General features: G+C 38.1%; 1 protein-coding gene across 1 annotated transcript in view; it reads right to left on the minus strand.

Annotated features, from left to right (window-relative positions):
* Positions 1-617: 617 nt before the first annotated feature.
* The window catches only part of SPINK5 (serine peptidase inhibitor Kazal type 5), a 76699-nt gene continuing 63172 nt past the window's right edge, over positions 618-14144 (minus strand). Inside the window, exons 28-34 of the mRNA XM_087862455.1 lie at positions 13510-13637; positions 12658-12730; positions 11431-11558; positions 10469-10565; positions 6662-6792; positions 4185-4275; positions 618-796 (exon numbers count right to left, since the gene is read on the minus strand). Coding sequence (XP_087718581.1) covers positions 788-796; positions 4185-4275; positions 6662-6792; positions 10469-10565; positions 11431-11558; positions 12658-12730; positions 13510-13637 — 657 coding nt within the window. The 3' untranslated portion in view covers positions 618-787. The remainder of the gene's footprint in view (positions 797-4184; positions 4276-6661; positions 6793-10468; positions 10566-11430; positions 11559-12657; positions 12731-13509; positions 13638-14144) is intronic.

Consider the following 14144-nt stretch of genomic DNA (forward strand, 5'->3'; position numbering starts at 1 on the left):
CCGTGCTGCTTTAGAGATATGCGACACACTGTTAATTCTCATTTCCTTAGTCTTGCCCCAGACCATGGGTCCGAGGCCCTGATAGAGGAAATAGTCAATACGCAACATGACTGAATATGAGAAACTACTGGTTTGTGTCTTTGGACGGTATCTGTGTGACACAGGTAGTTATGCTCTGTGGAAGTACAGAAGCGAGGCAGGAGAGCTGCCAGGTGACAGGTACCGAAGGTGATTCATAGCTGGTTTGGTCTTATACAGCTCTTGAATGCCGGGGAGCCCATACCTCCCTACCTCTCATCTAAACATGTCTTCCTAACTATGACAACAACTTGAATCTGAAAAGAAGTGAGCATTCTGTGTCCACCAATAGCTTAGCAAGACAAAAGGGTAGAGTTTTCGGCTTCTGTAAAAAAAAAACAAAACACCAAAAACAAACAAACAAAAAACAGTGTTCCTATTATCCAGGCAGTGATGAAGAAATCCCAGAAATGGTGTTCTGCTGGGTTTACTTTTATTGAACAAGTAGTTGAACAGATAGCATTGTGACCAGGAGGTTTTCAAGTACAGACAAATGGAGATGTCTCTGTGTACTCAGATCACAGAATCTAGGAGGAAAGAGACGGGAAAGACTGAAAGTCAGTGAGTCCATTCCCCCAACAGCTCTGTATTGTTTTCTATAGTAAATAAGACAAGCTCTGAAGAATTCTTTCTCTATACAGATGGTGAGGGTTAGGCGATTCAGAATTGGGGCATATATTTTCCCTCATGGCTTTCACCAATTCTTCCATTATTTGTCCTGGAAGAGAAGATGGATAGGTTAGGTGCTAGAAACTGAGAGATATTATAGAAATGTGGATTATACATTTATAGGTGTACTTCAGTCAAAGAAATCCATACATCCTTTCAGTCTGCCAAGGACTCACCATTTATGATCACTTCGCATTTTACTCAATTGATTCAGTGAATACCGGGCACCTAGTACACACTACCTACACACTACCACACTAATTCTGCCCTTGATCACATGTGACCCTCATGGTAATGAAAAGAGGTAAATGTCAGAGGAGGGAACAGAGCTCCAGAGAAGGTTAGTGACTTGCCAAGGTCTCACACTGGATCAGAACTTAAATCCAATTCCTCCAAAACTAATGCTTTGCTATTATAATTTGTTTGAGGCTATAAGAATTTAATCAGCTATCTTCCTTGCCTAACTTATCCAATATTCACACACTCTTGAAATTGACATTCAAAACATCAAATCAACACCTAAACATTTTTCAAAAGAAGGTAAGGGCCTCAGGAAGCTTCCCCCCACCCCCAAAACATGTTTATTCATTTGCTCTCTAGTATCTTCTGGGCATGTGCTAGGTTACAGAGCAAGGATTGTCAAGAAGTCAGGACAAGCCATCAAGGAATCGATAATGAACAGACAATTAAAATTCAGAGGGATAATTTCTACTAGACATCCAATATTAGCTTTCTGTACAAAGTGAGATAAAATGATACTTTTAAATAAGTTATTATTACAATCCACCCTCCCCCAAACCAATAAGCTCATTCCCAAAGATACCTTATGGTTCATCACTCATAGCATTTTCATATTGCTGCTAACATCATAACTTACTCTGCTAATATAACCTCACAGTGTCAGCCAGTACCACCTGGAACACCAGCAGCACTATCGTTCCAAGCCCAGACCTCCATCTGAGTTCTCACATCCACCCCAGGAGATTTCCTTCGGTTTGAGGGTGGCAATCGAAGGTCTTGTGATATCTTTGAAAATCTTTGTTATGGAATTGAGAATAGTCATTTATTCATCTCACAAAACAGTACTGGTATTTTCCTTAACAGAGAAATGTCCTTTCAAGGTAGCTAATTTTTATTTAATTGAGATATGTAATCCCTTTTCTAGCCCCTGGTTTTCAGAATTTCCTGACAACTAAGGGATGGTGGCAGAGTATAAGCTATGAAGCCAGAAAATCTACACCAGATGCAAAATAGAATGTTGAATAACTTTGATAATAGCAGGATCTCCCCCAGGCTGATTTTCTGTAAAATGGGAAAGATAATAATCCCTGTCCTAACCACAGGCCTACTGTGAGGGTGCATACAGGAAAGAGCACATAAAATTCTGAGCTACATAAATCTTAGTAGTTATTGAATAACAGAAAATACTTCTTAGGTCTTAAGCATGAGTACACATTCTAGGATCTTCAGTTTATTTTTCTAGGAAAGTTGTTGACTGCCTGGCCTTGTATTCATTCTTCAAATTCCGGACTCTCTTAGAGAATCTATACAGGAACAAAGTTCAGGCAATCACCTTCAGCCTCCAGGATATGCATGCGTCATAGTCATCAGAGCAATGCTGGGCCATGACCCACCCACTTGTCCCACTTTAGTGTATCCAAAATCACACCCCTGAATCATACAGAGGGAACTGAACCCATGTTCAGGACACCTTTTGTTCTAATGATTTATTCCATCATCTAACACCATAAGTAAGTCCTATCATTAATAATATGTTACATAATTCTAGTGGAAAGAAAACACCCAAAAATGAAAAGAAGAAACTCTCTTATAAAACCTTTTATGCTTAGCCCTGTCAAGATTCTTCCTTATTTGAATAAACACATCTTATCATTTTTATCCTACGGCAAATTTCTCATAAAGTAGTTTTGTCAAGTTGTCTACATGAGATCACAGCAAGATGTGGTCTAAAGTATGATCTTTAGGATTCACATAAAGATTATTTTTATCTACCATCCTGAATTACATGTAATCAGGTATGTTTGTGAGATGGAAGGGATATTATATTCTGTTAATAAAATAAGGAGCAAACCACTACGAGTTTATATGTAATAAGACAGCAAACACAATATGGGGATAGAGCAAAAGTTGAAACTGTCTCTTTATGGATATGTAAAGACCTCGAATATACCGACGACTGTCAAGTGCACATGAGGAAAATGAAGGTCGTCTGGCTTCACCCCAATACTCTGCCTTCCAGCTGCTAATGTAAAACCAAAACCACCTAGTTTCCATCTTTTGTTTTTCCAGTGTTCCATATCAAGACTCACTGAGTAGTTCTTCTGAATGTGGTCTCATCTAGTGTTGCTTAGGAGCCCCAAATCTGGCAGAGTAGTCTCCAATTGCATTATTGCCAGAGCTTTTTGTGGCCATGGCATGGAGTGAAACCAGTTGTGAATAATAATAAATATTTATTTAGTAAGTGTAATTTATTACAATATTTTGTTTTTATTGAATGTAAATATATTTTAACATCAAATATAAGGTTATTAAACTATAATCCATTATAATTATTAAACATACATAAGTGCTATGCCAGGATCCATTTCTCTAAGTTTACACTATGGATTCTTCTCTTTGTCTAAGTTCATACTTTGGTCTCTTTGGCATAATAATAATAGTGATAATAATAATAAATGCCCTTAGTTCATAGACACTGTGCCAAATGTTTAAAAGTCAGTATTTATTGAGTGTTTTCAATAACTTGGTGAGATCTTTGGTTTAGATCTTTGATTTGCCAAAGGTCTCATATATGAGAGATATAAAAAACTGGAATTTAAACCCATATTTGCCTGGTAACAAACATTTTCTCTTCTTTGAAAATTCCTACATTTCCCCCCAAGTTACATATCATCTTGCCTGAGGAAGAGCATCCTCGAATGCAGTTGCCAGGGAGAATCAAACTCAATAATGTCTGTCAAAACATCCTTGCAGGGATTTAAATGAAAAGGCCAACTTTTCATGTTGGGAAACAGTTGAATGCAATGCGAAGTGCAAGAACATGGGGGTTACATGGAAATGGCTGAAATTCAGTTCCGTCACTATGCAACCTCTCTCAATCTTTTCTCATCTTTTTATAGAAAATCACAGGAAATAAAACCTACTTTGTAAAAGTGTTATGTGAGGGACATTGCTCATAAACAATCTACTAATGATCCCAGTTAACAGTAAACATTTAAAAATATTAACTATTATATTATTATCCCTGCATATTTCGGTAATTACTTAATGATCTTCACAATGAAGACATGACCAATTCTGGGGTTATCTGACCCAGTATCATTGCCCTAGCCAGAGAAATGTCCATCAGTCGGTGGCAGACACAGAAGCGGAACCAATCGGCTCTGGCAGTGTAACCGCGAATGCAGTGTACTTACAGATGCTGGCACATTGGGAGGGGTTGTTTCCGGGATGCTGTTCTCTTCACACTTCCCTTCGCTGCGTATGTGTGTATTAGTCTGGTGTATTCTAAAACAGAGTAGAGGAAATTAAAAAGATGGAAAAACTGACAGTTATGATGAGAAAAGAAAACAAACAAGGATCAATGTGGGTGACATCTGGGCATCAAACCAGAACTGAAATTACAGGTAGAACCCGGGATCTGAATTCAACTACTTCCCAGTAGGAATCACCCAGGTTTTGTCTCTCTTCAGATTCAGCTCCAGATTCATTCCCCAGTCCTGGATTCATTCCATCACATTTCATTCACCTACATACTCATAAAATTGTTCAATGTTAGAAATAAACTTGGAGACCATCTATTCCAAAAGCCATTATTTTACAGACAGGAAAACTGGATCCCATGAAGAAGCTTCATTTTACTGAATACCTATAATGAGGGATTACAAAATACAATACATATATATAATAAAAATATATAAAATATATTTAGACTATTGATTTTATAAAATATAATAATACATAATCATACAGTTTGAAATGTATAGCTGGAAAAAATCTTAAAAGGCATGAATTACAATGTCTCTCTCTTAAGAAATATTGCATAGCAAACATTTGTTTGTTTGCCTCTGGTGATCGGAAACTCACTGTCTATCAAGGCAGTTTGACTTGTCTTTGGATATTGCTCAAGTTGAAATGGCTTCCCTCTAAAACCACAGAAACCAATACTCTTTCCTCTTGCCTGGGATAGCCTGGATCTTTCCTCTATAATATATACTACCAGTTCCTTTAGCTAAACAATCCATCCTGAGGCATGATTTGTTAATATTTTTACCATTGAAGTTTCTGACTCCAAAGTTCCCTTGACTAGAGTATCACTTGTTATGGGTTTACACAGTTAATGGGATACTTAAAGAACACTGGGTGGATAATTTAGGCCCTGACATCTGCAATAAAGGAAGTTGAAGAATTTCTGGGCTGAAGATATAAGGCATACATAGTAACAAATTCCTGAACGGTTGCATTCATTTCTTAAATGGAGATTTCTTAATTCTTTTTTTTACTATGTTATGTTAGTCACCATACAGTACTTTATTAGTTTTTGATGTAGTGTTCCATGATTCATTGTTTGCGTATAACACCCAGTGCTCCTTACAGTATATGCCCTCCTTAATACCTGCACACAAATTGTTAACGTTGCTTCATTTTCTTTTCTTTTCTGGAAAGAGGTAACTTTCTCCATAGCCCTAAATGTTTAAAGAACTACTACTTTGGATATAACAGTAGTGTAGTGGAGAGAAAAGAGAACTGTATTTATATCCAAACCAACAAGGTGAAAATCTCATCTGATCTACTTCCTAGCTTTGTGACTTTAAACAAATTACCTGGACTCTCTGAACCTCAGATTCACCCTCTGTACAATGAAGATAATAGCGCTTATAGCATGTAGTGAGGATTCAGCGAGAGAATGAATGTGCGAGTGTCTTACCTACACATGTCAGAACACATAAAGCACTCATATTCAGATATTATTCTAAGTGTATAAACTGCAGAGTGTCCCATCCTCACATTCTGGGCTTTGCTTATGGTGTCCCCAGAAGGCAAGAACATACACGGACTACAGTGTAAATCTGGGGTGGGGCGGGGTGGGAGTGGGATGGAAGAGTCAAGATTTGTCACCACGCTTTCACTGACAGCTGGTCAAACATGAGGCATGTGAATGGAGGTGAGGGTAAGACAGTATTTGAGCAGAAAAGCAAAAAGCTAAAACCCATAATGACAGTAGTAAAATAAATCCCTCCTATTTAATTTTAAATAAAAATGGCAATTCTTCTAAAAAACCCAGTGAAGCCAGCTGGCTCACAGAATGGTCTGCACTTCCCCAGTGGAAAAAGTGAACCTGATAATGATGAGATACTATGCCCACAGATGCACAGACAGCAATAAATCTGAGAACCCACCCTAGGCCGCCATTTGTTCCAGGGGGCTTTCTCTTGAATGATACTGCCTCTGCTCCAAGAAGAAGACTTGGAGAGGATGAGAAATATGTGACTATCAGGTAGTCAGAGGGCCCAAAAGAGATTACAGGCTGCACAGACTCAACATAGCAATGATTCTCACCTTTTTTCTTTTTACACAACATGTGGATGATATTCACATTCCCATGACTGTACACAGGCTAATAGAAACTTTATCTAATTGTTGTAACCCCACCACCTTTTCCTTTCTCTATACTCGGTAAAGTATATAAAAGCAACTTAATCAAAAGGATCATCTTCAATCCTCTCTATTTTATATTTGAATAAGATCATCCACAAAATTTGAATTTTTAATCGCTACGATTAGTAAATTGGTGCAATGCAACTCCAATTGATAGGAATGCAGTCCTGTGGGTCAACACCGTAGTCAAGAACCTCTACACTCGAAGATACGATAGTGCAACCTGTATACTTACAGGTTTTCATGACAGAGCATGCAGGGATTGTTGTATGTCTGGCCATCATCACCACAGACAGGCTGTAAATTCTTTGGGCAAAGGTAACCCATCTTGGGCAATACTCGGTACTGTTTGCACATCTCGGAGTCCTGAAGAAGTAAAACATAAATTAGATTTTTTCAATGGCACTCAGGAGGGATGGTCTTGGAAAAATCTTTTTTTGATTTCCTTAATCACATCTGAATACAACATTAGTAAAGGAACTGTAACATAGGTCGTAGAAACTCACTATTTAAAAATCAACAAACACACTTATAAATAACTCATGACTCAAAGTAATCATGATGCAATGCGGAAATGTTTTAAACTGAATGATAATAAAAATATAAACAACCAAATCACAGCATCTAAAGCAGTGATTTGAGGCAAAGTTGTAAATAAATACGTAATTAGCAAAGAAGAAAGCTTTAAGATCAACGATCTAAACTTCCATGTCAAGAAGCTAGCAAATAGGGGCACCTGGGGGGCTCAGTTGGTTGAGCAGATGCTTTGGCTCAGGTCATGATCCCAGGGTCCCGGGATCGAGCCCCGGGTCAGGTTTCCTGCTCGGCAGGAAGCCTGCTTCTCCCTCTCCCTCTGCCTGCTGCTCCCCCTGCTTGTGCTCTCTCTCTCCGTCAAATAAATAAAATCTTAAAAAAAAAAAAGAAGCTAGCAAATAATAAACAAATTAAGCTTAAAGAAAATAATAATACAGAAGAGAAATCTATGAAATAGAAAACAGAACAAAGTCAAACACTGGTAGTTTGAAAAGATTAATAAATTGATAAACCATTTGCAAAATTGATAAAAAGGCAAGAAATATACATTACCAATATTAAAAATAAAATGGGGGTTTCACTATATATAGATATTAAAAGGATAATGTGGAAACGTTATAGCTATATGCCAATAAACTTGACAACTTAGATGAAATTTAAAAATTCCTTCAAAACCACTTTCTGAAACAAAGAAATAGGAAATCTAATAGTCCAGAGGCATTCATTCCAGGTATTCATTCCAGAGGCATAAAGAAGTACTTGTTTGCTAGTTTGTTTTGATAAATGGTTCAAACACCCAGGGATGCCTGGGTGGCTCAGGCTGTTGAGTGGTTGACTCTCGGTTTCGGCTCAGGCCAGGATCTCAGGGTCATGAGATGGAGTCCCACTTTGGGCTCATGCTCAGTGTGGAGTTGGTCTGACCCTCTCCCTACCTCTCTGCCTCTCTTCCCACTATTTATTTTATTTGAGAGAGAGCGAGAGCACGCAACTGCACACACACACACGTGCATGCAAGTGGGGAGAGGGGCAGGGAGATATCCTTAGTATTTTCTTACGTAGTCTATCAACTCTGAACCAATTGTGGTTGATTCCACCTTCAGAGCAGACCCAGGATCCAAGCACCTCTCGTGACTTCTACCACTACTGCCATGGTATAAACTAGCATCATCTCTTCCATTGACTACTGCTATGACTAACCAGCTGTCCAGATTTTGCTCTTGCCTCCCTGTAGTATATTTTCAATATAAGAGGCAGAGTTATTCTTTTAAAAAATAAATCAGATTACATCACTCCTCTTTTCAAAACCTTCATTCAGAATAATAGTCAATATCTTTAATATGGTCTACAAAATCCTACATAATATGGCTTCCTATGGCTTTCTCTGAGGTCCCTCTAATTCACTACACCAGGCTCCTTGTTGTCCTTTGACCCCTTCCTTGACCTCTTTTCTTGGAATCCTGTTCTCTCACTTCACATGTATGGTATTAATCCGTTTAGGCCTCGTAAATGTCACCTCAGAATGCTTTCCTGTACAGTCTACTTAAAATTGTACTCCCTGCCCCACTCTGATCCCAGTATTTATATCATTATTTTATTTTATTTTCCCCTTGGAGTTACATTTTATTTATTCATAGTATCTACTATCTATATTCTTCAAACATGAACTCCATGAATGTAGAGAGTTCTGTCTGCTTTGCTTATGACTATTGTTCTCATATTCATGAACAATGTTTGGAAAATAATAGGTGTTCAATAAACATTTGTAAAATGAATGAATGGGTGACAAAATGAATAATGAATGTGGTCCTCTTCTCCAAGAGAAAGCTCAGCTCAAAACCAGATTGTACATTAGGAAGAACCTTGATGAGGCTTCTGATCTGCTGGCCGTATCCCATTTCTTGATGTAGGCGCTAATATCACAGCTGTGCTCACTTTGTGATACTGCATTTAGCTGCACACTCATGCTAAGCATACTTCTTATATATGACTATTATACTTCAGTAAAATGTTTTTTAAAAAAGAACAGATTTTATTATTCACGATAGCCAAGATACGGAAACAACCATCAGTGGGTAAGTGGATAAAGAATACATGTTACACACACACACACACACACACACACACACACACACACAGCACTGGAATATTATTCAGCCATGAGAAAGAAGGAAATCCTACCACTTATGACAACTTAGATGAATATTTAAGGCATTATGCTAACTGAGATAAGTCAGACAGAGAAAGACAAATACTGTATATGATATCACTTACATGTGGAATCTAATAATGCAAACTCAGAAACAGAGTGTAGAATGGCGATTACCAGGGAAGGGGATTGGGGGAAATGGGAGACGTTGGTCAAAGTGTACAAAATTTCACTTACAGGATGAATAAGTTCTGGGGGTGTGATGTACAGCATGGTGATTATAGTTAATCATATTGTATTCTACACTTGAAATTTGGCAAGTGAATAAATCTTAAATGTTCTCACCACACACAAAAATAGTAATTATGTGAGGTGATGGTGGTGTTTGCTAACACTACAGTGGTACATTTTGCAACATTAGAGTGTACTAAATCAACACATTGTACATCTTAAATCTACACAGTGTTATATGTCAATTATATCTCAATAAAGCTAGAGGAAAAAAGAACAGATTCTGTGAATAGTTTCTTTTCATGTTTATGGGATTCCTAGGGTAGTAAATTTCTAATTTACCAGAAATCTGTAATTAGTATATATTTCACTAGTACAAGTCATCTACTATCCTGCTTAAATTGGGCAAATAATAAGATTAAATTCATGTTTGATACTTTCCTTTCTTTTTTTTCTGGGTCATCAGATTAGATGCTAAAGTTTCACTTTTAGAGGCCAATTTGATATGCTACTTCATGAATATATTCATGAATATGCTCTTATTCCCTTTGCTCCTTTCTATTCCTGACTTGGCAAAGCTCTAAAAAAGCAAACCTGTTAGGCTAATTTACACTAAGGTATATGTTACTGATGGCCATCAGCTTGTATTTTGAATAAACAAGTTTTAACCACTGTGAATCGTGGATTAGTGGAATTTCACAAGTCTGAAAATGCTCCACACACTTCTCTAGGCTATTGGGAAGAGGGCTGATTTGGGGATGGGGAAAGAGAGGAAGCTGGGTGAGGAGTGTTTCTGGCCTGCTGAAATGACAGAATTGAGGCTCCTAACTACTTATTTGACCATATGTGCAATAAGCCACATTCATGACACATCCACGTTTTAAAATTCAATCGTGTACTAAATTGGCTTGGGACAGGGCTAATAATCTAAAAGAGTACAGAATACTGCATTGATGAGTCATCCCAGAACTCTCACTGAGCACGGAACTACCTACAAAGGGTTTGAAACTATGCTGAATTCGCCTTTCCAAGGCCTCTCTATGGAAATGAAGCTCATGGAGGGGGAGTGTCAACAGACCCCAAACATAAATGCATTAACTTAACACGTAGCTTTTCAGCAGTCATTCTTACCAGAAAAGAAATGGAGGAAGCCGGGCTGTTTTCCTCTGTAGATCTAATGTGGAATGATTTCTCTAGAATTCTTGCCCTTTCCAAAGCTTCTTTTTGACTGCAGAAGAAGACAAAAAGTAATTTACAGTTATAGGCACAAAGACTAGCACCTATAACTTCCAGTGTGAAGCTGTGCAATCCTAAATAAAATATGACAGAACCACAGAACATTCAACCAGAGGATGGTGTAAAGAAAAGTACACAATGGGGAACTGGTTTAGAGCACTCATCACTTAATAGATGTATGGCCTTGGACAAGTTGCCTAAATTCCTTGAGCTTAGCTTTTCTAGAACATCAAAAGAGGGTAGTATTGGTAATTCCTGTCTCCAGAAACATATTACAAAGAGTTAAAAAAAATGCTTATTATTATAATTGTGTTCACAGTGTTTTCATAACCATCGTCATCAGTATCTATCATGTCTATTGGTCCCCAAATATGGTAGTTCATCAAAATAACCTAAAAACCCCTTCTAAACAACAAATTCCTTAGCCCTGAATTTTCTGCCAAATAAATTTTGGGGGTAAAAATCTGTATTTCTGAAAAAGAATTCTCTGTTGAGTCTGATCTAGTTGTGGAACAAAGATTTGGAAGAATTTCTTATAGCTATGATCCTGAGATTTAAAAAAACATTTTCTCCAGGGACACAGCTAGGAACTATGCTGGTTAGAACTCACATCTGGATTTCCTGTCTCCTGTATCAGGTGTTCTCAACTTAAGGGCCTTGAATCTAAAGACTTATTTTAAAGACGCCATGGATTCATGAGCACACATTTATTTAATTGGCAACTTCTAAAGATGCAGTTCTCATGGGTCCTGTCCCCATGCTTTAATAAAAACACCTTTTGCACCGAAAAAAAAAATTAAATAAAAAAAAATGCAATTCCCCACTAGCTGGAGGGGTAACAGGATCCTCTTACTCACATGACTGTTCTGCACATGTGGCACTTATTTTTGTATAGTTTTCCATCAGCACCACGCACAGGGTCATTCTCTCGAGTGCACATGAGCCGGTCATTTCTCACGTACTGCCGAAAGTTACTGCACTCGTCCTAGAAAATGCGAAAGGGAAAATGAACAGGATTTTTCCCCTTTCTAAAACTTGGTTTTAGAAAGTCCCTTCTTAGCTCTGAGCTCAGACTCACTGCCCCTATCCTGGCAATGGAGACTAAGGAACGCCCAGACTTTAAACTCTCCATCCCCTGCTTCATTCTGAACCTCTCTGCCCGGGGCCTGGAAATGCAGGGGCGAACACTTGATAGATCATGTCTCCCTCACCCTTTCCTTCCTAGCTTCCTTCCTTCCCCTCATTTTCCATATGGGCCGTACTCTTTTTTTTTTTTTTTTTAAGATTTTTTTAAAAATTGATTTGTCAGAGAGAGAGAGCATGTGAGCACACAAGCAGGGGGAGCTGCAGGCAGAGGGAGAAGTAGGCAGAGGGAGAAGCAGGCTTCCCCTGAGCAAGGAGCCCGAAGCGGGGGCTCAATCTCAGGACCCTGAAATCATGACCTGAGCCAAAGGCAGATGCTTCAACCAACTGAGCCACCCAGGCGTCCCCCATGAGTTGTACTCTTGACCAAAGGACAATATCACAGGAATCTAATGCTACAATGTGATTATTACTGCAAAGGACTGAATGAAGATGTCTTCTTTGCAGTCTTGAAAAGTAAATAGAAAAGGCAGCATCACACATACACACTATTGATTCATTGATGCCAAGAAGGCTATCTGGAGGAAACAGAAAAAAAAGACATCAAGGAGAGAAGCTAAAGGGGAAAATTAGTGTATATTACCTGAATTGTAAAAATCAATGTCAACAAGCTACCCGAAGCCTCATTTCACATTTAGTGTCAGAAGAAAGCATGCAGTTGAGGTGGTAAAGAATTTAACACTCTATTTTTCAATCCATATTTCTCCCAAAGAGGAGAGCAATACTTGATGCACACTGTGGGCAAATTCTCTACAAAACTGAGAAAAATATTAAACCTTAAAGCCAGACAAAAATGTTGTTATAACCAAAATGAAATATTAGCAGTCTATTTTCTTTGAAGCAAAACATTGGCATTTTTATTATCCAAAAAACTGGAGGAGAATGTCAGATTCTGAGGATGAAAGGTAAAACAGTTATCTTCGCATCTTTTAAGAAATGACCTTTGCATCATCTGAGGGCTTGGCACTTGATTTCTCTTCGTCATTCTTTTTTCTTTCACTAGCTTCTCGCTCGCTGCAGAATAAAAAAGGATAGGATTGTTTTTCTTTTAGGGTTCTTGCCGAGTTTTTTAAATGAAATATTTCTCTAATTCTAAACCGTAGCAAATCTAACATTATTTTCTCATATCTAAAAAATACCTAAAATACTTTTTTTTTTGGTAACTACTGAGTCTTAACTATTGGAATTTTCATAGTGCATTTGGGGCAATGCTATCAACTTTCATAAATTCGGCTACTACACTGTCATCCAGAATGCTATGTTCCTAAAAGGACGTTGCATTTTTTCCTTAATAAAATATTTATATGGCTCTCATGTAGAGTTGCTTCATTTCTCCTTTCTCTTATTCATATTAATTTAGAACTGAACTCTCTAATATTGATATTCTTTATGTACTTATATTGCTTTCAAGTTTATAAATATTTGAAAAACATTATCTCCTTGAATCCCTATGAGAAGTCTATCATGTAGAAATTGTTTCCTTTACATACAAGAGGAACTATGTGGCACATGGGGCATGACTCAGCTGATGTGTTTCCTCTCTGAAGGCCAGGGATTTGGGCACCATCCAACAGCTGTCTCCCTGTCCCAGATGCTCCGGGTCTAATTATGCTTCTCATCATCAAAATAAACATTTCTGGCAAGAGTGTCCTGGAAGCTCACTGTCCTCTTCTAAAGTGAAGGCCTAGTATGTTTTTCATGTGCAATGCCCAGGGCCTTAAGTTTTAAATTAAAAAGATCTTCTTGCAAACAAGCACACCCCATCACACTGATCAATAAACCTCTTCACGTACAAGATGCTCTGACACATAGCACACTTGTTGACGTGCATCTTGCCATATGGACCTCGAACAGGGTTATTTTCTCTGGTGCAGATAAGCTTCCCTTCTCTCACCATATTCCGGAACTCGTGGCACTGATCCTGCCAAGAGAAACAGAAAAAAGATGTTACCATGATAGTTTGATCTCTAAAACTCAAACATGATTTGTGAGATATAACATAATACTTGGGGGTGGGGGGAATAAAAATCTAGAGAAAACAAAATTTTAGAGACGGAATGTGTTTCAAAGGCTCTTTATTCAATATCTGCTTAGGAAGCTAGAATCCTCTCCATAGCATCCCTCTCCAATAATTACCTTGTCTCAGGGGAATTTCACTACTGCGTCAGGCAGCCTGTACTGTATTAACATAATTTTTAGCAGGCTGAGCTCCAAACCTATCTCCCTGAAGCTGTACTCATTACTCCACACATAAGAAAGCCCTGGAATGAACTGATAGACGCTCTTTTGGCAAGACATTTAGCTCTGTTCCTCAAGAACAAAATAATATTTTATTATATGCCAGGCATTTTGTTGTGTGCCCTAATGGACTTACGAGTACACAAGATAAAACACTCATTATCTTCATTTTATAGATGATAAACCCTCA

Source organism: Ursus americanus, chromosome 5 (genome assembly GCF_024610735.1).
Source record: "Ursus americanus isolate L20-20 chromosome 5, mUrsAme1.1.p, whole genome shotgun sequence".
NCBI lineage: Eukaryota > Metazoa > Chordata > Mammalia > Carnivora > Ursidae > Ursus > Ursus americanus.